The 24,821-nt window shown below is 42.2% G+C and overlaps 2 protein-coding genes across 2 annotated transcripts in view; one reads left to right on the top strand and one right to left on the bottom strand.

Annotated features, from left to right (window-relative positions):
- Positions 1-1,080: 1,080 nt before the first annotated feature.
- Positions 1,081-23,800, bottom strand: CDR2 (cerebellar degeneration related protein 2). Its single transcript, XM_032460882.1, has 5 exons — positions 23,406-23,800; positions 15,610-15,722; positions 4,675-4,823; positions 4,250-4,414; positions 1,081-3,007 (listed from the first exon to the last, which is right to left on the bottom strand). Exons 1-5 carry the CDS (start codon positions 23,482-23,484, stop codon positions 2,143-2,145), a joined length of 1,371 nt encoding a protein of 456 aa, XP_032316773.1. The 5' UTR covers positions 23,485-23,800; the 3' UTR covers positions 1,081-2,142.
- A 106-nt stretch (positions 23,801-23,906) lies between these two features.
- LOC116657605 (transmembrane protein 180-like) overlaps positions 23,907-24,821 on the top strand; it is a 29,975-nt gene continuing 29,060 nt past the window's right edge. Inside the window, exon 1 of the mRNA XM_032460884.1 lies at positions 23,907-24,011. The gene's annotated coding sequence lies outside the window, so the exon portion shown is untranslated. The remainder of the gene's footprint in view (positions 24,012-24,821) is intronic.

The raw sequence follows: 24,821 nt of genomic DNA, 5'->3' as shown, positions 1-24,821 counted from the left end.
AAAGGCAAAGGACAATGCAAATGACTTTTAACAGATTAAAAAAATTCAACCTTATTAATAAAAGACATGCAAATTTAAACTACAAGGAAACATCATTTTTCTCCTATTAGTTTGGCAAGGGTCAACAAGTTTACCAGCCTGAGTGTGAGAAAATAGTCATCCTCACATATTGGTGGGAGTTGATGGAAGTGTCTATCAGGAAACTTCTGGAAGATGGTAAATAGCAAAAGGCTCGTCTCTTTTACTTCACTTATAATTTATCTTCATAAATATCCAAAGATATATATCCAAGTATCTACCTTATCTATTTACCTATCTATATAAAGCTGTTCATTATAGACTTTTTTGGTAGTAGCAAAAGACTAGAGACAATCTACTCACCAGGGGCTACTTGAATATACAGACTGGAATACTATACAACTATCATAAAGAATGTAGATGGTCAGAGAAAAACACATGGTTTCAAAGATACATGGATCAGTGAAAATGGAAGCTACAGTATATACTTTTGTTTAAAAATATGGGGTGATATAAGCATACGCATGTACTAGTACAAGCAGAGTATTTTGGTAGGACATGCCAACAAACTTGTAACTAGTTGATTCTGGGGAGAAGAGTTGAGAGGTCAGGGGAAGGAGAGATGACTTACTCTGCAAACTTTTTGTACTGTCTGAAAAAATAATGTTTTACCCATTTTTAAAAACTTAATCCAAGAGCAAAATTAGATTCAATGCTCATTTTAATGTTTGGATGTTGTAGAATGTTTTTCCTAAGACTGAATGATCAAATGTTTCAAGAATCAACTCATCAAATGCTATTAATTCAGAACCAAGTTCAACATTTCTAAAATAGTGAAAATTGTATAAAGCATATAAATTTCAAATGTTTTCCAACCATATCGTAATTTTAACGAACACTTATCAATGTAAGCAGAATTTGCACTATTCCACAATCCGAAGGAATGGGAAAAAAATCACTAGCAATTCTCCCTAGGGATACGTGTTGGAAGAAGAAAAGTGAACAGTTGGTTTTAACAGTCAAATGGCTTAAACTTAAAATAATAAGCAGTGGATCCATTTGTTCATTTCACAGGTTGTTTTATTTGGTTCTTAGAAAAATATATACAATAACTGGAACCCCAGTTCTCTTAAATAGTTTTAAATTAAAAGTACGCAAGTGAGAGGATGAGTGTATTTCCAGTCAGAACATGAACACTGTTTAATAAAGTGGCAGATGGGGATTTCTGCAGCCAGTCAGAAACACGTACAGGAACGGCCGGAAGTGACGAGAGCAGCTTGACGCCAGCAGGTTCGCCAGCTCAGACAACACAGCGGCGCGAAGGGGTTTCATCTCGCCCCTTTAGTTTGAATTAACGAAACGAGTGAAAGATGTACACATTTGCCTATCGTAACCACTACAGCTTTTTAAGTAAAAACTTTTGAATGTGGGGAGGAGGCCCTCTAGGGCTATGTTCACAAGCTAGCTGGGCAACCCAGAGCTTGCCCTCTCAGGCTGGTATTCCGCTGGATTTACATGTATTAGGATTATCTGTCAGTCACAATTCAACCGGTAGCAGATGTACAAACTCAAAGGTCTGGAATATTTGTTAATGCTATTTATTTTGGATTAGACCCCTGCTTTCTCCTGAACATTCTTCTTAATGAATTCACAGTATCCAACAGTGTTTGCGAAAGGTATTTTCATTTGGCAGCCGTCCGACTTCTACGTAGTTTTGAGAAGTTAAGCAAGGAGGCAGCAGGAATTGCCTTTGCTTTGTTTCAACTCTGCCCTTTCCCCTGTATAATATATCCTATGTACCAACTACATAGCACCGTAATTCCAGGCCTACTTCTCCAGGAGCACAGATCTTCCCTCCACTGGTTCTGGGGCTTTTCAAGGAATCGCACCTAAGCATTGCACCAGCCAGAGGCCAGTTTGTCATGGGGTTTCCTGAGGAGCTTAAACGGAACTAGATTTTAGAACTGACCACCTTCCTTCCTCGCTGTATGCATTTGCTCAACAAGCAAAGCAGTGAGGCAAATGTCAGGAGCCAACATCAGGCTTCGTGGTCTACAAACGCTTGTCTGAGTGGGAGAGAGGTGACAGGAAACACGCCAATCAGTAGTGGAGCTGAAGGTTCACTTAGGAATGGGAAGAGAGAGCTCGGTATTTTGTTCTCTGCTCATCTATTTCCTGTTTAGTTTTCTTGATGCAGCTAAAGATTTCCTTAAAAAGCGCTTTGTATTCGGGAGGCGTCGTGGTGGTGGGGGAGCCAATGGGCTCTAGGGTGACACAGGCTGGTTCCCAGCTGCTGCTGCCAGGCGTGGACTGAGTGCTCACTGTGGCTGGGTCCTTGGCCAGAGCCCTGGAGGTCTGCACGGCCTTGTGGGACAGGGAGTCCTCCTCCTGCTGGCACTTCTTCAGCAGCTCCTCGTACTTCACCTTCAGGGCGCTGTACTGCGTGTCCACCTCGTGCAGAAGGGAGATGCCCCTCTGCTTCACCGCCTTGGCCCTCCGGATGCAGGTCTCCTCATGGCCCTTCACGATGTCCCCCCCCACCAGGCTGCTCAGCACCGTCTCACTGCTGCTGCGCTTGAGAGGCTTTCTGTGTGCTTCGGGCACCGTCAGGAGCATCTCCTCCAGCAGGCTCTGGCTGGGCTCCTTGAACGGGACAAACAGAGAGTCCGGCACCAGCTTCTCAACCCCATTCACAAAAGGATGCTCCGACTGCAGCATCTGCCGCATCTCTGCCACCTCGGCCTCCAGCTCCTGCGCGCGGGCTCGGTAGGCATCCGTGGCCCCCAGCTGCTGCTCCAGTTCACTGTTCTCCTTCAGCACCAGCCCGTACTCCTCCTCCATGGTCACCCGCTTCTGCCGCTCCAGGCTCAGCTGGGCCTGCAACATTGTCACTGTTTTTTTCAGATGCTCGTTTTCTTCTTCGTCAGGGCTTTGCTGACTCTGCAGGGAAGTGATCTTCTCCGCGAACACGTGGTCGTACACGAAGTGCCTGGGGAAAACATCAAAAGAATCTATTACACAGGTCCACTGAGAACGCAGAGGGAGACATGATTTTTTCAACTACATATTTTTGAGGAGCTGTGACGACCGGTTTTTTGCCTACTTCACACCAGAGCAGTGGCTAAGATGAATGTGCGAGGCTGGCAAATAAACACATGTAAGAAAACATAATTTTTGTGACTAGTTTTTTTTTTTTTTTAACATTAACAGTACTACAGAACACGCATTCCCAGAGACCAGCAGTATGACTGATACCGTTCAAGGAAATAGAACGGCCCCGTGGTTCCCAGCCTCGGCTGCAGAGCAGAATCCCTTGGGTAGTCAGTCTTAAAAAACACTGATGCCTGGGTTCTACCCCCATTGATTCTGACCTCGTTGGTCTGCCACCTGGACTTGGGTTTTGTTTTGTTTTCTTTTTGAGCTCTTCACATGATTCATAATATGCAGCCAAGTTTGAGGAAGCATTGTTGCAGTGATTTTTAAACCAGGAATGCACATCAGAATCACCTGGGAAACTTTTACTCACACCTAGAGGTTCTGATTTAGGCCTGCAGGAGTCACCGGTATCGTAGTTTGAAAAGCTCCACAGGTGACTTGATCAACAGTCAGGACTGAGAACCACCCAATGCACGAGCTGGTCTCTCTCCTGTTCAGAGCCCTCAGCAACTTGTAACTGTGCTTATTTGTGATTATCGTTTATCTGCCTCTCCGTGAGGCTGAAAGCTCCGTGAACTGTACCTATTCTTCTCACCACTCATCATGCCTGGCTTAACACCTGCCTACAAATGCTCAAGAAATAGTTCTTAAAGATTCAGTCTCATTAAGTCTAAACTGTAAAGGCATTTTTCTCCAGGGTAAAAAAACAAAAAAACAAACCTTGTTTGCCTGGATTTTTGTTTTACTAAAATTTCATTTTTTTTCCTTCACAGTCATGTGAAATACAACCCCCAAGTCTGTAGTCTATCGGACTATTATTTTAAACTAAGACTTAACACATTAAAAGCACTAAGTACTCCCAAGACTTTACAGAACAAGTTTTCACAGAATTACTAATATCCAAGAACTCTATCATTTGTATGTTTAAATTAAGTGGTTTTGTTCAAACCACTGGTGGTGTAATAGCCAAGTGGTGTTTCCTAAAAGGGTACTTTTAGTCTCCTGGAGTCCAGAACGTGGCAGTGATAAGGGATGCTCCCCTGCTCGCAAATGCCGTGGAAAAGCAGGCTCTTACTGGCGGAGGTCATACAGCTCTTTCAGACACGAGAAGCTTGGTGCCGACTTCTCCTGGTCAAGTTTCCCCTGGCTCCTTCTCCCTTGGCCAGATGCCTTCAACTCCTCCACTTGGCTCTGGAGGTGATCAATGTTGGTTTGCAGGCATTCAATTGTTTCAGTCAGACTGCAGGGAACAGACAGAAGCCAATTGCTGCTTGTCATATTAAATTAGGGGCATAAGCAGTCAGGAGAGGGATTAGTTGCCAGCCACTCAAACTGGGCTTTCTTAATTGGAAAAGACTTCTATTTAATCTCTATTCTCCACACAGAATTAAATTAAACCTTACTTCATACTGACCCAAACCCACTACAGCCATGTTCTATTCTGGTTTATACTAAATGACATTTCCCTAGGGCTTCTTCAATGGAGTCTAGAAAATTTACCTCAGAATCTTTTGCTGTGAGGCCTTGCTGTCAGCAACAAGCTTATGATTTGTTTCTTCCAGCTCCCTTGCTGTGACATCTAACTGCTCATAAACCTTTGCATGCTGTTCATTCATCTGCCGCAGAAGCTCCACCTGCTTGGTCAGATACTGGAAGAGAAGATGATGGTGACGCGGTTACACGTTAAAGAGACAAGACACCTGCAGCATTCCAGCACCAAGTCTCAATTCTCCAACACCAACATCAACTGTATCTTACAATTCAATTCAGTTCTGACACTAACTACCTGGAGTTATAAGGGCTCAGTAACACAAAACTGCCCCCAACTTAGATGCTAGTGGCAAGTCCCAGGGGCCGCCCATACTTTTGACCAGTCAGCCAGAGATCTGGGAGTTCCCATGACCTCTCAGTTCAATAATTTGCTAGAGCAACTCACGGAACTCAGGAAAGGGCTTTACTTACATTAACTGTTTTATTATAAAGAATACAACTAAGGAACAGCCAAAAGGCAGAGATGCACAGGGCAAGGGTTGGGGGTGGAGAGTGGGCGGGGCTTCCCTGCCCTCTGCAGGTGCACCACCCTTCCAGCACATCCAGGTGTTCACCAAACTGGAAACTCCCTTGGCCTCAGAGGTTTATTGACACTTCACTGTGCAGGCGCACTGATGAAAGCACTGGCCATTGGTGAACCAGCTCAATCTCCAGTCCCTGTCCCCTCTCCAGAGGTTGGGGGTTGGGCTGAAAGTTCTAACCCTCTAATTATGTGGCCGGTTCCGCTGGCAACCAGTCCCCATCCTATCACTCAGGAAATTCCAAGGGATTTAGGAGCGCTACACCAGGAACCAGGGACAAAGGTCCAATATATAATTTTCATTATACCACAATACCACAGGTTTATTTTATGAAAAGAAGAACTTTAAATCCCTACTTGTCTTAATAGGAAATGAATACAGGCTATCCTTTATATGCTTAGTTCCCCTAACGCTTACCAACATCTTGTGTGTCATGGGGCTGGTCCACTCTTACAAAGCATGTAACACGCATAAAATTAATACTCAACAGGAAAATCTAAATGAGACATGATAATCCCACAAGAGGAAAAGCATGGAACACACATTAATGTTTAAGCAAAAATACCACGTTTTACAGAAATAAGAAAAGCCTAAAGGGGAGGACTTTAGAAGATTTTTGCTTGAAAAAAAAATCAGAATTTTTTTCGTCTGAGTGAGACATTCTGGACAAAGAACAGGGAAAAAAAATATTGATTTAGCCAGAAAAAGATATTTTAACTCAGTATCATTCAAAGATTCTCATTATTTTTAATTCTGTGTGAATGTCATCACCATAATCCTCCTTATTCATGAGAAATTTGGCAGATTCAGATTATTATTTTGGTACTAAGACTGCTTTCTAGATGGCCAAGCAGAAAGGGGAACAGTCACAACCTTAATGCCTCAGTGTTACGTTATCTTCATTCCTCTTCCTACTCAATTCTACCTGAAGATGCAGAAACACTGTATACATTCCAAATAAAGTAATATTTCTCTGGGGCACACCCAGAAAGAGGAACAAGGTAGGTCTGAAGCTCTACCAATGACCAAATGGTAACAGACCAAAGACATAACTTTAAAGCACTTTTCTCGAGGCTTCTTCCACACTTATACAAGTATTTGCAAAGCTAACAGACTTCTTTCAAATAAGTAAATGACTTTCAATGTCCTCTTTAAATGGCAGTGTGGCAGAGTCGAAAAAAAGCACACAAGGCCTTTTCCAAGTCTAGTAACACAGCTCAGTAGCAACGTGTTGAGAAAATACTTAACTCTCATACCTTCTCACCTGAAACTCCTGGGGCCAAGAGTGTTTTGAAAAATTCCTTAGATTTTAGAACAACAACATAGAACACACACCACACACTTTATAACATCCCCAGTGAGGGTTGGGCAGCACCCTGGGATCAAGCACTAATATTCTCATCAAACAGTATGAATAAACATTATAAACAGCCCCACATAAGTTGAGGTCAGGGTTTGCTTTTGCTGCCAAGGGAATTTGTTGCACACTGAAAATTTTGTTTTTTTGAGCTTTGGGGGTTCGGAATTGGAAATACGGAGTTGTGGATCTGTTAGGACCTACCTTGTAGGACTGAAAGTATAAAACGACATGAGTGAGCACACAGCATGGCCCCTTTGAAAGCCCGCGTTTATTCTTTCCTCCCTCAAGCCCCACCAGCTTCTCCTAGGAGTGTGCCCTAAATCCTGCTCTCTGGCTGGCAAAGTCCTGGTAGGTTCCCGTCACTGATGGAAATGTATTCAATCTCTTAGGAATACTGGAGTAGAAAAAAGGTTTAGAATATAGGAATATTTATAACAGCTGCAGAAATTTTACAAGCTAGTTTATTTCAAGTATAAGGTCTCAAGTATTCTTTGGGACTGATTCACAACAACCTAAAAAAAAAAAAAGGGCTAATGCATAGACCAGACGCTAATTATTAATTTACAACAGGAGCTGTCCCTGCCCAGGGACTGGAACAGTCACATCCTCTGTAGGACACACCCGCCCCATGAGGGTGGGGTAGGCGGGCACAGGATCGGAGAAGAGAGGCGGCCCGATGGAGGCAGCAGGGTAGTAGCCACGAGCACGGGCTGTGGGGTCGGAGTTTGGTTTGAAATCCCACTTTACCATTTCTAACTGGGTGACCTCCAGCAAGTAACTTAATTTTTCTAAGGTGAGATTTCCTCACCACCCTCAGGGTTGCTGTGAGGTGGATATGTGTGAAGGTTCAGCATGGTATCTGGCAGATGGTAAAACTGCTCAGTAACAGGTAGCTATTTCATTCTCCTCTATAGTTTTTGAACTTCACACATGCTAAAATTCATCTGGGGGATTTATTAAAAGTACAGGAACCTGGGCTCCTTTCCCCTAAAATTCTGAGTCAATGAGACGGGGGTGGAGCCAGGATTCTGCATTTTTAGCAAAAACCCCAGGTGAACGTTAGTACAAGTAGTCCATGGATCACACTTATTAGAGACATGTTGATCTTGGACGTGAAAAATCCTGGAAGTCTCTCCCACCCCGCTACCCCCAGCCAGTGGTCTCTCTCTTGGGTCTGGGAGCCATACACATTCATTTGGATCAACAGTGACTCTTAAGCTTAATGCTTACCATTTCCCCTCTCAGAACTCAGTTATTCACTGAAATGAGACTATATTTTAACTATATCACAGCAGCATTCTTTACCATGCTGTATTGTGACACATTCTTACAATCATAATTCCTTGAAATTATATACTACGTACCTTAATCTTGAGTGCTCCTTCCTAAATTCTCAAATCCACCCAAAAACTGACTCTCTGCAGATGGCTAATTTTATCTACATTTAAAAACTTTGTAAATAGATAATTTCAAACATATATAAATGCAGAAAAATGGTTTAATGAGCCCCATCTACCCATCAACCAGTCTCAACAATTACCAATACACATCCAGTCTTGTTTCATCTGTACTCCTCCACTCTCCTTATCCCCAATCATTTAAAAGCAAATCCAAGTTATCTTGATTCAAGTATACATATTTATGTTTCTATGTGATAAAACTTTTCATTTTAACCACAATTCCAATCACACCTTAAAAAACCCCAATAATTCCTTAATATCATCTATTATGTTTCAGTGTTAACATTTTCCCAACTATCTATTATTAAATGGTTTTTCAAGCTTCATCTGTGGTCCTTATTTCAAACTCAGGGAGTACCTTTATCTTGAAATTGTGGACTTGCCTCACTCTAAGGCAAGCTCGCCCTTCTTTTAGGGCCTTGATTACCCGAATCCTTCCTCTCCCAGGGGCTGCACTTTCCCTGGCTGCTCCATCTAATCCAGCAGTTCTTAACCTGAGGTCCATGGGAAGAATTGAGAGGGTCCGTAAACTTGGATGGAGGAAAAGTTGCATCATCATTTTCACTAACTTCTAACTGAAATTTAGCATTTCCTTCGATTATGAATGGAGGTAACAAACCACCAGTAGTGTGGGGAGTACTTAGGACTTTATCACCAACAGAAACCACAGTTGTTTCATATCACATGATAGTGGGCGCAGAAATCTTGATTTATTGGTTATACTCATCACTATTTGAAACTACAGCTTTTAGACTGCCATTAGGTCTTGGTATTTAATATATTAATAAAACATATTAATGGATCACAAATTTATTTTTTCAATACTTTAGTAGTCATTTCAATATAACCAATTCCCTTGGTAATCCTATGTATTTTGTGTATTAAGAGGATCATCATAGACTGAGTAGACAGCCAAAGGGATCCACAGCACAACAATGGTTAAAGAACTCAGATTATCCTTTACGCCTCCTTGCGAACATCAAGGCTTCAGAAGCCTTTCCAGATCACCCTGTTTTTAAAGCAGCACGACTCCCAAGGCACTCTATTAATTTCTCCCAAAACACTTAACACTTCATAATAAACAATCAAATTGCCCACTTGTTAATGTCGTAGTCTATAGCCCTCTTCTGTGAAAGAAAGATATTGCCAGCCACATCAGTAAACAAAGTATGCTGTGGCCATCAAGTCATTGGTCGCTACCACCCCCCACCCACAGTGAGCAGAGGGAACTCAGGAGGCAGACAGGCAGGCAGCCCCGCCTCTGCAGCCACCCCTAGTGGTGCACCCTGAGGGAACTCAGGATGGGAAAGAACAGGACACTGGCCCTAGGTAGCTAGGTGCCTGTCAAAGGAATGATTTCGATGAGCCCAGATCTCTCCTTGAGATGTCTGGTTTTCTTTAACAGTAATCTTTTAATGTTCTGACTGCCTGGTCTTTGTTGCGAAACTCATATACCCTGGCTTCTACCTTGCTGCTTTGTAGCAGACCCTCAGAGCAATCTGAGAGGCTGTCAGCCTGGGCTTAAGTCCTCAGAAATGTTCGTGGAACAAAACACAACTCTCAAGTTTTAGGTTGTGCATTTTATTTCAGTTGACACCTTGAAAAAGGGATGCCTTTTACATATTTAGTCCACTTAGCACAATTCTGGCATATAGCAGGGACTAAAAAATATTGGCTAAACGGCAATTTCTAGACCTCTATCACAACAGCTTCTCATGCTCGGTACACAACTCAGGCTGCTGCAATGTCGAGAGACTTAACTGCAAGAGTTTGAGAAGGGCTTTGGTTATAGCCCTCCTGGGAAAAGGCCCTAGAAGCCACTATTTCTTTCTCCTCTTGCTCCACTTACAGACTGTTTCTTTGGGTTTATTACCATGGCACAGGTAAACTCCAGCAATCTGAAATAGTTTTTTTTTTTTACCAGCCTCTGTTACATGGGCCCCAAGATGTTGCCCCTTTTAAAGATATAATATTCAAACTGTAGCCAATATAAAGGAAATAAGTCAATATGGAAATAAGTACAAAGAGGCTGTTCAGAGAACTACAGTAGGTCCCCCTCATTTGATACATAAAAACCTGTGTGGGGGGAACACAAGGAAGCCATTTAGGAAGAATTTGTGATATTTTAGTCTTGGAGGACTTGCTTTAAGGACAATCTAAAGAATGGCAGGGAGCTTGTTTTCACCTTGCAGGAGTTTAATCTTATTATTATTAAATCAAAACTAATCAGAAAAGCCCTTCACTTCTCCAAGAATCTATGATAGGCTGCTCAAGAAAGGAATCGGACTAAATTGGTCAGCAATTTAAAAGAAAAATTATTAGCTCTCTCAGCAAGTACTGATAGGAGGCCAGAGTCAGAATCCACATAGTCAGACACTGTTTTAAAGCTTGGCCTCTATAACTTTAAATTAGTATTCATCTTTTTTTTTTTTTTTTCTAATTCTAGAAGGAAATGGGTTAGCTTATTTCCCACCCTCCCTTGAAAGGTATGGCCCTGCTTCTCATGTTCTGGTTTTCTCAGTTCAGAGTCTGTGATACAAGGCCTCAAATGAATCTGACTGGGCTGCTGGGACCCTAAAATTCAAGTGACAACAAAGAGCTCAAGTTCAAAAGTATTCCGCGTATTAAACAGGGGTGGAGGTGAGGGGATATTTAAGCAGAACAGTGGAGGGATGGGAACGTGGGGGTAGCAAAAATGTCAATTTATAGCCAAGAGTATCAAAGTTTAAGTTCCATGTGTTATCTGACACGCGTCTTGGAATTTGTACAGAATGTCACCTCAACTAGGCATACAAGGTTCAGGTTATGTGAAAAAAGCTATAAATAGGCCACTTTTACAATTGAGGCAAACCTTTGAAAAAGGCCAGCAGGATTATATTAACACCTATTTGCAATTGTAGAACCGTGACCTGGAATGCAGGAAAAAACAGACACAGCCAAACTAAAAACGCAAAAGGAATGGAATGGAAATTTGGCTTTTATGCAGTGTTGGGATTATCCTTATATTAAGGATTACGGTCCAAATCCTCTGAATTTAGTAACAAAAGGACCTTCCACAATACTGAAGAAATATTTCCCATTGCCTTTGAAAAACCTCCTTTCCCTGGTTAAAGTATTATATTTCTTCTGAAGGAGTTTTAGGAAAAAATGAAAAAGCATGAATATGAAAATAAAAACCACCTATAATCTCACTATTAAAAGCTTGGCTTGTTCTTAAGATCTATTTTCCAGAAACTGAAAAGGATTTATTTTTTTCAGAATTAAGATCCTTTCATTACTAAAATTCTTAGAACATGGATAAACTGTGCTACAATTTAAACTATCCAAAATATACACTTACATAATGTCATCACCTCGGAACAACCCTGCGCCAATGTCATGCAAGCGTTCTTATCACCAGTACACAGCAAAGCAAACAAGATCTGAGAGGAGGCCTGAAGCCTAGCTATTTGCTATAGAATTCCTTTCAAAATCTCCAGAGGTGGAAACACACAGTTTAGGAATTATTGGAAGTACTTTGTAAACTGCGTATCTGTCCTCTGTGAAGATACTAATTTGAACAAGTATTCACTGATTATCTACCATTTTTTTTTATTTTTATTTTTTGGTGGGAGGAGGTAATTAGGTTTATTTGCTTATTTATTTTTTAGAGGAGGTACTGGCAATTGAACCCAGGACCTGGTGCATGCTAAGGATGTGCTCTACTGCTTGAGTTATACCCTTCTCCCTTACCCATTATCTACTATGCTTGAAAGACCATGAATAAACACCATAACAGCCTTCAATGTTGCAACAGGAAGTGGGGGGGAGGGGAGGAGAATAAAACAAATCAAGAAATAAGGATAATATACAGAATAGTGAAAAGTGTAGCAAAGGAAATGGGTTAGCTTATTTCCCACCCTCCCTTGAAAGGTATGGCCCTGCTTCTCATGTTCTGGTTTTCTCAGGTCAGAGTCTGTGATACAAGGCCTCAAATGAATCTGACTGGGCTGCCGGGACCCTAAGATTCAAGTGCCAACAAAGAGCTCAAGTTCAAAAGTACTTCGCATATTAAACAGGGGTGGAGGTGAGGGGATATTTAAGCAAAACAGTGGAGGGATGGGCACAAAATACTTAAAAATTTCCAAGGAAGACATGAGCTCTTGAAAGAAGGGACACCCTAAGGCTTACTTTGACTTCTGTGGGGATAATGCAGGTTTCCAAGCAGAGAAGCAACAGAAAACACAAGGCTGCTTACATGACTGTAGGAAACTTTTAAGAGAATCTGATTGTGTTTGATGGTGTCAGATCTCATTACTCTCCAAAGCTTCTCTCCTCCCCATCATCCAGGAGAGAAAAACTTGCTCTGCAATCTTGAAAAATGAGATGCTCAGATTAACACTGAGTGAAAGCTACACAGGCTATGGCTATACCTTTATTTAATCTTTTTTTTTTTTTACATTAAAAATGATGCCTACCAAAATACTGATCAATTTTTATGAGGACTGTTCGAAACCCACCGACAGTCTTTGAAAGCATACTTGTAGTTCTACTGACAAAACATCCTTTGACAGTTTCCTAGCTGTCTATTCCCATAATGAGTCACAGTTCTGGGGATTTGATCCTAGCACTTCCACCAGTTCTGTACTATTCTTTTTCTATTGTGAGTGGTTTGTTCCAGGACCATTTTCTGGCTGATTTAAAACTTCTCTGGGTTGGTGGGATAAGAGCTTACTTTTTGATTTTTAAGTATATTTTGCTAAATTTAAAAAAATGACCATGTATTACTTTTCTAATCAGGAAAACTCCCAATAAATATTCTTAAAAATTAGTTTAAAACTGGTACAAGTGATTCCATTTATGTAAAGTTAAAAAAAAACAGGCTAAATTAATCTAGGGTGTTAGAGTGCTGGTTACTTGGGGTGGTGACTGGAAGGGCTGATAATGCTTGCATTTCTTAGCTGGGTGCTGGCTGCATGGGTATGTTTATGAAAATTCTTCGAACTGTGTACTTGGCATTTGTGTTTTCTCTGTATGTATATTTAAAAAAAAAGTTTACTTAAAAGAGAAAAAAAAAAGACATAAGGTTTTAATTAAGGAAAGAGCCCTTAAGTTTAGGAGGCTCCTGAAGGGCAAGATAAGAGGCAGATGTTGCAAGGGTCATCTTTTAGAAGAGCATCGGGCTTTTTGGCTGTCTGGTTACTTCTACAAGAGCATCCGCACTTCCTTTAGACTATTGGAGAGAGACCCTGGAAGTCTTTGTTGTGCCCTGCAAGTCTGCCTAGGCACAGATGTGAACCGAGCAGGCTGTAAGGCTGATATGTGGGAGTCCTCCGGGTGGTAAGTGGGCTTAGCCAGAACTGCCATTTCGTCTCCCTATTTCATCCCATTTGTACTAGCCTTCAGGGAGTGATTTATAAAAAGAAAGAAAGAAGAAAGCCAACCGTAATAGCAAGACAGTGTTGTTCTTAGCCAAAAAAACAGCTTGGGTAAGGAATACAATGTTGAAGGCTACAATGCTTGGATCTATGAACCAGTGGGCCACACAGAAACAAGAGATCCATGGAAATGTCTCTGGAAGTACCCAAGGCTAAATTTAGTTGATTAGATTTATACATATATTTAATCTTATATTTATGTAATCATTAAGGTCAGACCTGGATACTTCATTTCTATTATGTGTTGCATATAAGACACTAGAAGGTGGAACGTTATGTGTAGGTTTGGAGAATCTCAAAGATCTTTGGATTTTTTTCAGAATGTCAATGATCTGTTTTAACTGTTTAATCATCCTCACTACCACAGAAAAGAAAACAAAGGTAGAAAGACAAGTAACTTAGATCATAAAGTATTTGTTTCTAATCTCCTACAGTAAAAAAATAGGCATTGTCCTCCAATCCAAATATTTGGAATTTTTCATCTATACTTGGGAGATATGCTAAAATAAGTATCCATTATAACGTTCAGTTATAGTGATTTATAGGTGCTTTCATAGAAAACATCAATACAATGTATTAAGACTGTTTCTATGTTTCAAAAACAAATAAATATACCTCACAGTATATGAGCATCTTCATGTATATGCCCTAGGAGCACTCTGTGAAATCTTCCAATGAGTTGAAAAACAAAGTCTATGAAACAAACAGGAAGAGTTCCTTGACCATGTGTTACATTTGCCTAGTTCAGCAGTTTAAAAATGCCTGGTTTCCTGCATTTTTAAGTTTCTGACAAATTTTACAAATAATAAATTCAATATGGATATAGCATGTTCTAAGCTCTTTTGATATAGAAGGCACTAAAAAATGACAGCTGGTGACTTCAATATCATTATAAGATACACATTCCTAGAATTATAAAAGTGCATTTCAGTCACATCATTGGCTTAATTCATAAATCCTGATGGGGGGGATCTAAGTATGCACCTTAATTATGGCTATGTAAAATTAAGATATTGAAATGATAAGTTTGTGTTAGTTTTGATGATAGGTTAATTTGTATTCAAAAATTGAACTCTGTGTAATTTTGATTGACATTGAAGACTGTGTTACTCTGCTCATCCACGTTTTTAGCACCTGGTTCAGATTATAATCAGAGCTCAGTTAAGTTCTCATCATGATGAATGGCTTCAGTGTTCTAAGGTCTCTTTGTACTTTTCTGCACATAGACATAAGAGTCCTGGTTCTACTATGCCAATTTGAAAGGAAGCAATTATAATTTAAGGGCAAGGCTCTTTTGGGGCTGTGAGGGGAGTACGGGGCATGAGGTGTTCTAATGGGAAAATTGTCTGGTTAATATCCACAATCATCATCTTCACAGTCATGTGGGCTCTACACGTAACTGGGGTACTTTAATGGGACCATTTACAGCACCTTCCATTTCAAAACCTTAATCTAGCATCTTTCATTTTAGTTTGTTAGACTAGGAAAAAAATAGTGTTTTAATGTTTAAAATCTACTAAAAATGTAAATAAATCAAGATCACAGCAGGGAGAAAGAAACATCTGTTTTATGATTAATTCTTTGAACGGCATAAGGAGTTTAAACACATTGTGAAATCAGGTATTACAATTAAAATTTTTTTCATTTAAAACCAAATTTAGGATGGTGTTTGGTAAGGGGAGGGGATGCAACCAAGAGGGGGTTATAGAGGGAGCCTCAACAGTGTGGATTGTTTCCTTTCTTAGCTGGGTGGTGGGTACATAGTTGCTCACTGTATTATTCTTGTTGTACCTGTTGGCATAACTCAAATATTGCACAATTCATTTTTTAAAAGAAAAAAATGAAAAACTAAGTATAATATTCACAGCTTTATTTTGCTACACATAATGGCAAACACTGGACCATTTTCTACGAGCACACGTCACCAAGGGCAGACTTACATGTTAGGAAAGCTTAGAAAAAGTTAGAAATCAGCCTCTACACCCTTTCCAGTGGTTATTTTCAAAAAAGTCTGTATTAGAAACTAAACATTGCTTTGAATTGCAAGTGTTATTCCAGCAGAACGATTGGTACAACAGCAGCAATATGCCACACCTCAAAGGTTCCTCTCCCACTGAGTAAATTACCTCGATTTCCTGTAGCTGCTCCTGATTGGTCGTGTACATCTGCTGAAGAGAATCCTCCAACTCTGTGTTCCGATCCAGTAGTGTCTTCCCAAGCTCAGCAGCAAGCTGGAGATCTAGCACAATAAATAAATCTTAGAATCGTGCAAATGATCTCATGCCAACATTTTATATAACCTAGTCCTTAAAATAAGAATTAACCAAGGCTCAACCCAACATATAAAGTTTAAGTCAGATCACACTGGGATGTGGAATGGCACAGAAGGAAACCTGGGTTCTACTGAAAATTCAGTTGAATTGGTGCCTTTTACCAGGTAACATACATGCTTTTATGTACCCTTACTTGTAAGACGTGAAGAACAGTGATCTACTTTATGGAGGTGTATCCATTAGATCAGGAATGATCATTCAACATTGTGACATCTGAGATCATAATTACTTGCTAACGGACTGACTGGACTTATTCATATCCTGATTGTCTACTTTTCTGGATGGACTGTTAAGCCAAAGTACAGGCAAATCCTTCAATAGTCTCTGAAGTTCCCCTGAATCCGGCTGCTGTGAATGCAACTGTCAAAGCAAAGTGTGCTGTTACAGATTCTGGCCTCCTAAGGGGACTAAACACTAAGTCAAGAAAAGGAAAACTACATCAGTGATAAGAACACGGACCCGGCGCTCTCTCATTTTTCTTACTTGTCTTCATCAAGTCCTTCTCCAACATGAGCAAATCAGATAAGCAAAGCAGCAGGATGGTTTGTGTGGTAACTCACACCATAGCTTATACTTTCATTTAGCACAGAGCCGTAGTTCTATCTTAAACCTCACTTTTCAACACTCTCTCTTCTTAGGCATATATGCGCTTAAGACAGGATTTGTTTGTGTTATTCACAATTCCAGAAATAAAAATTTAGTGATACAAAAGAGGACAATAGTTTTAAGAACACAGGTAACTGAAACACTTATCTGCATAGTAAATTTCATGGGGGATCTTTCGATATAGTGGGAAATGCACTGAACTGAGTAGGAAGGTCTGGGGTTCAGTTTTGCTGGCATTCACCAGGTTAACACTTTCAATATAGTGACTTTAGAAGTCCCTACACTTAGCATTCTTGTCTAGAGAGATGACTATCCTTGTCAATATAAGACTGTGAAAATCAAATTAAATAATACGTAAGGAAGTACTTTACAAACTAAGCTGCCATACACGGGCAAAGTTATTATTAGTATTCACTGATTCACAAATGGAATGATTTTATTGTTAGGCACCATGCTAAGATTTGGCTATAGAATGGTGAACTAAATGGATAAAAATTGCCCGCTTTCCTGACACTCCCAGAATATTGGGGGAAACCAGATATCAAATAAGTAAATAAACTTGCAAACTGTGATAAATACTATTCATCCGTACATGTATGCATACATTTGATCATACCAGACACTGTTCTGGGCACTGGGGATACAAGAATAAACTCAGCTAAAAAATTCCCTGCCCCCAGGGAGTTTATACTCTATTGGGAGAAACAGCATGATAATATATGTACTAGTTAGCAAAAAGTGCTAAAGAGGAAAAAATAAAGCAAGGAGTGGGCAGAAAGAGTGTGGATGTGTGAGGCTGAAATTTAAGAACATGCGATGAGGGTGACATTAGAATCAAGATGTGAAGGAACTGAGTAAGTGACCCACGAAAATCTGTATTCAGGGGAACAACATTCCAGGCAGAGGCCAACAAGAGCAAAGACCCTGGGAGGAAGCATGGCTGGAGCAGAGAGAAAGAAACATACAGACAGAGATACAGAGAGAGAGAGAGAGAGAGAGTGAGAGAGTGTGTGCATGTGTTTCTGTACTAAGGAGGTTAAGATTCTGGTTTTCACTCCGAGTAAAACGGAATCCAGTGAAGGCTTCTGACAGGATCACTCTGGTGGCTGTATAAACAGACTGAAAGGGACAAAGGGGGAGGCAGGGTGACAGGGATACTGCAATCATCTGGGTGAGAGATGACAGTGGCTTAGACTAGAGTGGCAGAGGTGGAGAATTCTGGCTGCTGTGCAAGTAGAACTAAAAGGATTTGTTAATCAATTGGATGTGGTTTATGAAACAGAAAAGAAACAAAGCTCTGGATTCGGTGATAATGAACAAAGGATCTACTTTAGAAGGGAGGTCACAAGGAAACGCTCTCTGAGGAGACGTTTTAGCTAAAGCTTGATGGATGAGGACCTCACCATGTATCAGCCAGGCAGAGGCCCTGAGACGGAAGAGAACGCGGCAGGCTCTACAACCCAACAAAACGTGGTGTATTAGGCACCCCGGGGGAGAGTGGCCTGAGATGAAGCTGGAGAAGTTAGGCAGGGATCAGATCTTACAAAACTGTATTGGCCATGGTAAAGGAAGCTTACATTTCATTCTGCATATGATGGGGAGTCATTTCATTAAGTGTCGAAAAATTTATTATGAAAACAGGGAACCTCACTACATAAGACTTTTAAACTTCATTTTTAGAGGTTGATAAATAAAGTTTAATATTTACTCATTACTATGGATATTAAAACTTAACCTAGAATAAGTGATAACAGAAGAGCAACTTTTGTTCCCTGGTACTGTCCATTTGAGTGCATAATAAACATTCCATTTGGTTAGTTTTCCCTCATCAGGAAAAAACAAAGCAGCCAAACCCACCACACAACACTCGAGCTCATTTTAAAACATTTTATACCTACTTAAAATAAAACAGTATACTGTTGGTAGATAGGTGTCAAAATGCACTCTCTTGTGAATTAAATATTGTCTGTTAACGTACTTAAGACTTCAGATACAAGTCTGTGAAATAACATCTTGTATTCACAAGAAACGGAATCATTACAAACCACTCAAAGCATTTAAGACACATTTTACTATCTTTTCAAGGTAGTTAGCCCAGATTTTCAAGTGAGACAACCTGAAGCACAAAGATGCGAAGTGACCTGACCAAATCTACATGGTGCATCACACGCAAAAAGACAAACAAACCATCAATAGATTCTTTCATTCTCATCACGATTCTCTATTATCCACATCCACACCGGTTTAGTTTGCAGACTTTCCTAGTTGAGGTACTTAAATCTTTTCACCTGTTTTCACAGATGGCAATGAGAAACTAGAGTTGAGCTTTTGGCTTTATTGCCTACACTGCCAGTGAAGGCACATACAACCCCAGGCAAGTTAATACCTTGTCTTCACTAACGTGAGAAAGGAACTACATATGGCTGAGATGTTCCAGAAATACTTATTTCGTGTTCATAGGGTGTGTCACATATACATATATATCCCCACATAGGGAGCCACCTCACTGAATTATTAAAGACAAAGCATGTAAACATTACCTAGACATTACTTAAGACTTTCCTGGCTGCAAGTGGTGAGTAATTCCTCACTGGAAGGACAAGAAACTCACCAAAGATGTTCTTAACTAGCAATCAAAACCGGAGCCAAAACCTTACCACCTGCTCAGAATCAAAACTGACTTGAGCCCACCTTCAACTCCTTCCACTCAGTCAGGAAACTACCTATGTGACTTAATACACAGCCAGGGGCAGCGTTCCTGCTGCTGTGGGAAGAGATGCCAAGGGTAGCACTCTTCCTTGTAAATAGCAAACATAGAAGAACTTGAGACTTGTCCTTATCTCAATCCTCATTTTCAGTTAAACAAAGCCCCAACCTGGCTCAGTAACCTGAAGTCTCAGTCTCCTAAATATTTCATCGGATGTTTAGGATAGAATTCTGGCAAAACAAGTCTCAATTACAAGAAAGCGTCTGTGGAGTCACACTGTATAATAGGATATTACTTCATCTGTTAGTTTAAAGGCTAGAGTCTTTTTTGGTCTTAAAAAAAAAAAAAGAGTTCATATCCTGTTGTGTAGCATCTGGCTTCCATAACCAAAAGAAGCCAAAAGCTGGCAGTAAGCCCAAGAAGGTTTTCTAAATAGTTAGTGGGGCAAATGGGAGAATACTCAATGTCCTTTATTTATATTTTTAATTAAGGCACAAAGAAAAGGAAACAATATAGTTTTGAAGCCTTATGCAGCTGTTCATCTGTTTTACAATAAGCATCTTCATTAAGGGATTATCTTTTCTAAATCCTATTGAACTGGCGTAGGCAGCCACTAAAAACAGCACAGATTTACGGTGGGCTTGAGAACTGCAACCTATCAATACCTTCATGTTTAATAGTCACTAATCCGTCTTTGCAAGTGATAATAATCTAGTTTAACAGTGGAAACTGTTAGCTTTAAACAGATATTCTACTCAGCCCTATTCCTTGGGTAAAAAATTAGCTGTAGCAGTCAAATGATTTTCTTTTAAAAAGATCCTCCTTCCAGAATTCTGAAAGCTTTAAATCCCACTGCTATTCTATTTTTCTTATTTTACTTCAGTTTTTTTCAAAAATACGAGGACAACATATTCCCATGTTAGCTGTAGTCTCTAGCAGTAATTCAGTAACGTTAAGGCTGAAAGCTTTTCCTATTACAAAACCAAATGCGTCATTTGGTGATGCTTCTGCGTGGCTCCTGTTGTCAACGTTACTATAATTGGGAAAGCAAAAGACCTGAACATAAACATCAAGAAAAATGACGGTGTCAAGTTTTAATGACCCTCCAAAGAGTGATTCAGCAAATTAGTTGCTCACATGAAGAATGTACTCATCTTGAAAGGAAGCAGAAATCTTAGGATTCCCTTAAACTAAGATTTCATTTGCTGATCCACATAGTAGAAACCCGAATCCTTATTCTAAGCTTGCACAGCTCACCAAAGGACAATTATAATAGCAACTGGTCTAAAAGAAAACCCAGTCTCTGAAGTCTTTCCACCTTGTTCTCAGGGGCACATTTCAAAGCAAGCACCATCATTACCTGCATAGAAGGCTCCTGATGTCCCAGAAGGGATCTTACACAGAGATCACTGTCAGTATTCTTAGCCGTGCCAACTCGTCCCTCTGACAAAAGACAGTCTCTCCATCAAAGTGTTTCATAAAAGCAAAGGGTTTTCTCCTTCTGCCTGCACACAGCTTTACATGTTTCTAACAAGATATGAATAGTAGACCAGAGCCTTTCGAGGTTAGAAGCTATCAGAAATTTTAATTAAAAAAAGAATGCCCCAGCAAACTTTTGTACAAAGATTCAGTCTACTTAAATAATGCTTCTGTTGCTAAAGGAGAAAAATGTGTAGTTCTACAGCTGTGAGAACAGTCTTTGAAAGTTCTTTTAGCAGCTCTCTCCAAACAAGGCTTTCTCGGTAAAATAGTGACGATGTTAAAAAATGAACAGACAGATGTCTGCACTTGATAAAATCCCACCAGATGAGCTTATCAATCTGTTTAAGAGAACAGACCTGCTCCCAAACTTTACTCAGCAGCAAATATCTACTGAGGGCCCACTCTGCGCCATGCACCGTGGTGGGCACACACCAGGAGGCAGCATCTCCAGACTTCTCAAGCCAACAGATTCCTAGACGGTCAGCTCCATGAGCTGATTCCTGCCTATCTTATCTTGTGGATATGCACTGTGGCCCCAGTGCCTAGATGAACACCTGGCACAGCGCAGGTAACAAAAATTTTTGAGCAAGTAACAAATTAAACATCCATGAAAATTTTAGGATTTCTTTAACATAATTTAGCGAAACTGGGACAAAGATACCCTTCTATTCACCCTGCAGTCTTCATTCTTTTACAGGCCACATCCACAGTTGTGACTGTTGGAATTTCACATCTATTCCTATCCCCCACACTTGGTTATGACATACAGGATTATGTCAAAGTCCACTGTGACAACAGATTCAAAAGTCCTTTGAGAAGCATCGAACAAATTCCAAATGCAAACTGGCATTAAGGAGGTTTGGACCTGTGCTCTTTTAAGGTTTCATTAAAGTGGAACATCTGATGATTTCATTTTGATCAGAGGTCAAAGAGTTCCACATCTAATTCCAACATGTTGCATTTGCTTCTCGGTGGATTGAAATATTGCAATCGGTTGTTCCTAACAAACTCCCACAGGGGGAAAGTGGTGTGGACTAAGGCACCTGATGGAAGAGAGCCATGCAAAGAGTGATTCTGTGTGAGTGCCTCAGTCAGTTCAACAAATGCTAAAATCGAGCTTCTATTATGTGCTAAGTATTATGCCAGACTTAAAAAAAAAAAAGCCTGTACAAATCTACACTTTCTATAAATATAGTAAAGAAAAATATTTAGCTTCGATTATAGGACAAACTGCTTAATTTATTATAGGGAAATGTGGCAACTGCACAGTGGTTGCCTCATATATCCTGGAGAAAGTATCAAACTAGGCCATAAATCCATAGGGGGAATTCTGAAAACAGGTTAACCCGTAAGACAAATTTGCCGTGTGGACGTTGTGAACACGATTGCAAACACTGCAGTGCAGCCACTGAATAGCTTAGACTACAGAAGCAAAACGGTGAACTACTTTGGTTTAAGTGACTGTCCACAACATACTGATTTAAGAAGTCACCTTCCCCCAAAAGAGTTGCTTATTTTCCTTTTCTAAGTATGAGTCATTCAAGCCTACGTTCTCCTCCCGACCAAGTTCAGTGGTTAGCATGAACAAACATCATGGTCATTTAATATTCAACTAAATAAGATGTTAATTTTTCCAGCAAGTTTAGAGCTAACAAAGTTGACTTACACAGAATTGCAGAAACCAAAGACGCCTGAAAAAAATTCCTGAGGATTATTCAGTATTCAGTACAGTGGGTAGGAAAGTTTGCTCTGCAGTTTGGAGTAGAATCCCTAGCTCCCCCAATAAGAGTACCTACTTCTACCTCTAAAGCATGGCTGGATTAAATAAGCACCTGTGTGAAGGGCCCATCAGCGTCTCGCACCAAACAGCAAGTTCCTGCTACTAATAGGCAACTCTAACTCCAACTGAGGGCCACTCTAAGATTTTTCTCTGGAGACACCATCTGCAAGAAATCCAAGACAGGCCAAGATACGAATGCCCATTTTTAACTAAAAGGCTGGGGTGCAAAGTCAAAGAAGTGACAGAGGCAGAAGTGCCCTCAAGTCATCTCATTTGGCATCTGGTGAATTACTACGCGTAAGCAATCCCCCCACCCCACCCCGCGACAGTCTGACACTAACCGAAAAGCTGTAAACTGAGCCTGTGAAGAAGAGATAGGCTTTGGGCAGTGGCCGTGACTCCTCATTCTGGATGTGTGGGTTCAAATAACTGCTCCCACACTTAACTGGAAGGAAGTCACTTGGCCGCCTTAGTCTCCGCTTTCCCCATCTGGAAAATGGGGCTAACACAAGCTACTCTCTCACAGAGTTACCAAATGTGTGCAAAGGGCTCCGTTGCTGCCACCCAACAGTGCCATCCGGGGACGACCACCTGCAGCAGCTCACACTCGGCGCCGGGCTGGCGGCGGTTCCTCCCGGAGGCAGAGAGGCAGCGGGCCCGAGCCCGGTAAGGGGCCACCCCGCTCTGCTCCAAGGAAGGCCGTGGGGATTAAATCAACTAATCCGGGGAACGCGCTTCAAACAGCGCCTGGAGCCCCGTTAGCATTCCACACGCACTGGCGACGGTGATGGTGGTGATTACTGCGCAGAAGCCCCGGCCCCGCGCAGCGGAGTCCTCCCGGGCGGGATGGGCAGGCGCGAGAGTCCCAACGCCAGGTGACCGTCAGACCTTTCCCGCCTCTGGCATCTGTTGGCCGCGAGCAAAAGCAACTTTTTATCAGTTTCGCGGCGAGAAGGAGAAGCCGCTAGCCGGCAGCCTTCCCGCCCAGGCCCCGCCGGGCGACCGCGCCCTCACCTTGCTGGAGATCCTGCTGGTCGTACCACGGCTCGTCCTCCTTCATCTCAAACTCCTCCACCAGGTTCTCCGCCAGCATCTCGGCCGGCTCTTCCGGGGACAGCGGCTCCCACCGCCGCCAGGCCCGCCTCAGCCGCTGCCCCGGGCTCTCCGCCGGCCCCTCCGCTCTCAGCCAGAGCCGCCCTCGGGCGGGACGCGCCGCCGCCGCCGCCCAGGCTCCGCCGCGCCGCCGGATGACAGCCACCCGCTGCCGCCGCCGCGGGGCGGCCGGCAGCCCACGTCGCGGACCCGCTTCGCGACTCGCCTCGCACCGCCCAACGGACCGAACGGCCGGCAACCCGCCGCGATCGCCCCGGCCGGCGCCCCGAGCCGGCTCCTCACGCAGCAGCCGGGCCCAACGTGGCACTTTGGCAGAATCCTCCCCGACGGGGGCTGCGATTCAAACCCCCGGTGGCTCCTCAACCAATCGCGAGTGGGTTTCCGGCCGAGCGGCGGCGAGGCTGTCCAATCGCGTCTCGCCGAAGGCCCGCGGTTCGCCCGGTCTCAAGGGCAAGTAGCCAATAGCGACTCCGGAAGAAACAAAGGAGGCGGGGAAAAGGCGAAGAGGTGCGGCCGAAGGCCCCGCCCTCTCTCGGGCGTTAGGTCGCTTCTGGGCTTGCATTCAGGGTGCTGGGGGTGTCGGGGTGGCCGCCGCCGCAGCGCGTGTGGTGGGTGTCCGGCGGTGCTGACCTGCTGCGTGGGCATGAGGGTCTGGAGTCTGGCCTCCCAGCAGCAGGCGGTTGCAGGCGTGGGGCGCGGAGGGTACCAGGACTCCGAGGTCCGCTGCCCTGCCTCTCCCCGCTGGTCTTTTGAGTCCCAGATTTGCTTTCCTTGGTGCGGGGTAATTAAGAGTCGGTCGGAAGTTTAGGGTGTTTTCTCCTTGGTATCTGAACCCCCACCTCCAACCTGCTGAGCGTTGTACACACTCCCCGTGAAACGGTGGGCCTCAGGCCCACCTGGGTATCTGGGTCCTGAAGGGGTGCAGTTGATGCTAACTCCTCAGAAAAAAATTGCATTTTCGCATGCGATTTTTAAAAGATTCACACATCACAAGTTAAACATCTGGAGTAATTAAGACCTGACATCTGGAGAGAAGAGACTGCAGCCCTAGCACTCGACGGCCAGCAGGGCATTGAACGTTGTCTTCCACAGACAATAACAAAATAAATGCTGCTCGTGACGTTTACCATCACCGTGCAGTCAAAACACAGAAAGTTTAAAATATAGTGACAGGACAAAAGGTCAGTGTCCTCAACCTTGATGTAATGATACAGCTGGCAGAAGACAGCGGTGCCCTCTCATAGTAGAATGCCAACCAATAAACATAGAAGGAATAATGGTGTTAGGAGTGATACAAGAGGCATGGTAAACTCGCAA

This window comes from Camelus ferus, chromosome 18 (assembly GCF_009834535.1).
Source record: "Camelus ferus isolate YT-003-E chromosome 18, BCGSAC_Cfer_1.0, whole genome shotgun sequence".
NCBI classification, from domain to species: Eukaryota; Metazoa; Chordata; class Mammalia; order Artiodactyla; family Camelidae; genus Camelus; species Camelus ferus.
The sequence above is the reverse complement of the archived record's forward strand: the minus strand, read 5'-3'. Positions and strand labels throughout refer to the sequence as shown.

Excerpts from the sequence above, each read along its gene's own strand:
- CDR2 (XM_032460882.1), bottom strand. The coding sequence starts at position 23,484 with ATGCTGGCGGAGAACCTGGTGGAGGAGTTTGAGATGAAGGAGGACGAG. Across the intron at positions 15,723-23,405 it reads CCAGCAGGATCTCCAGCAAG|ATCTCCAGCTTGCTGCTGAG; the intron begins GTGAGGGCGCGG and ends TTATTGTGCTAG. Across the intron at positions 4,415-4,674 it reads TCACAGCAAAAGATTCTGAG|TCTGACTGAAACAATTGAAT; the intron begins GTAAATTTTCTA and ends TGTTCCCTGCAG.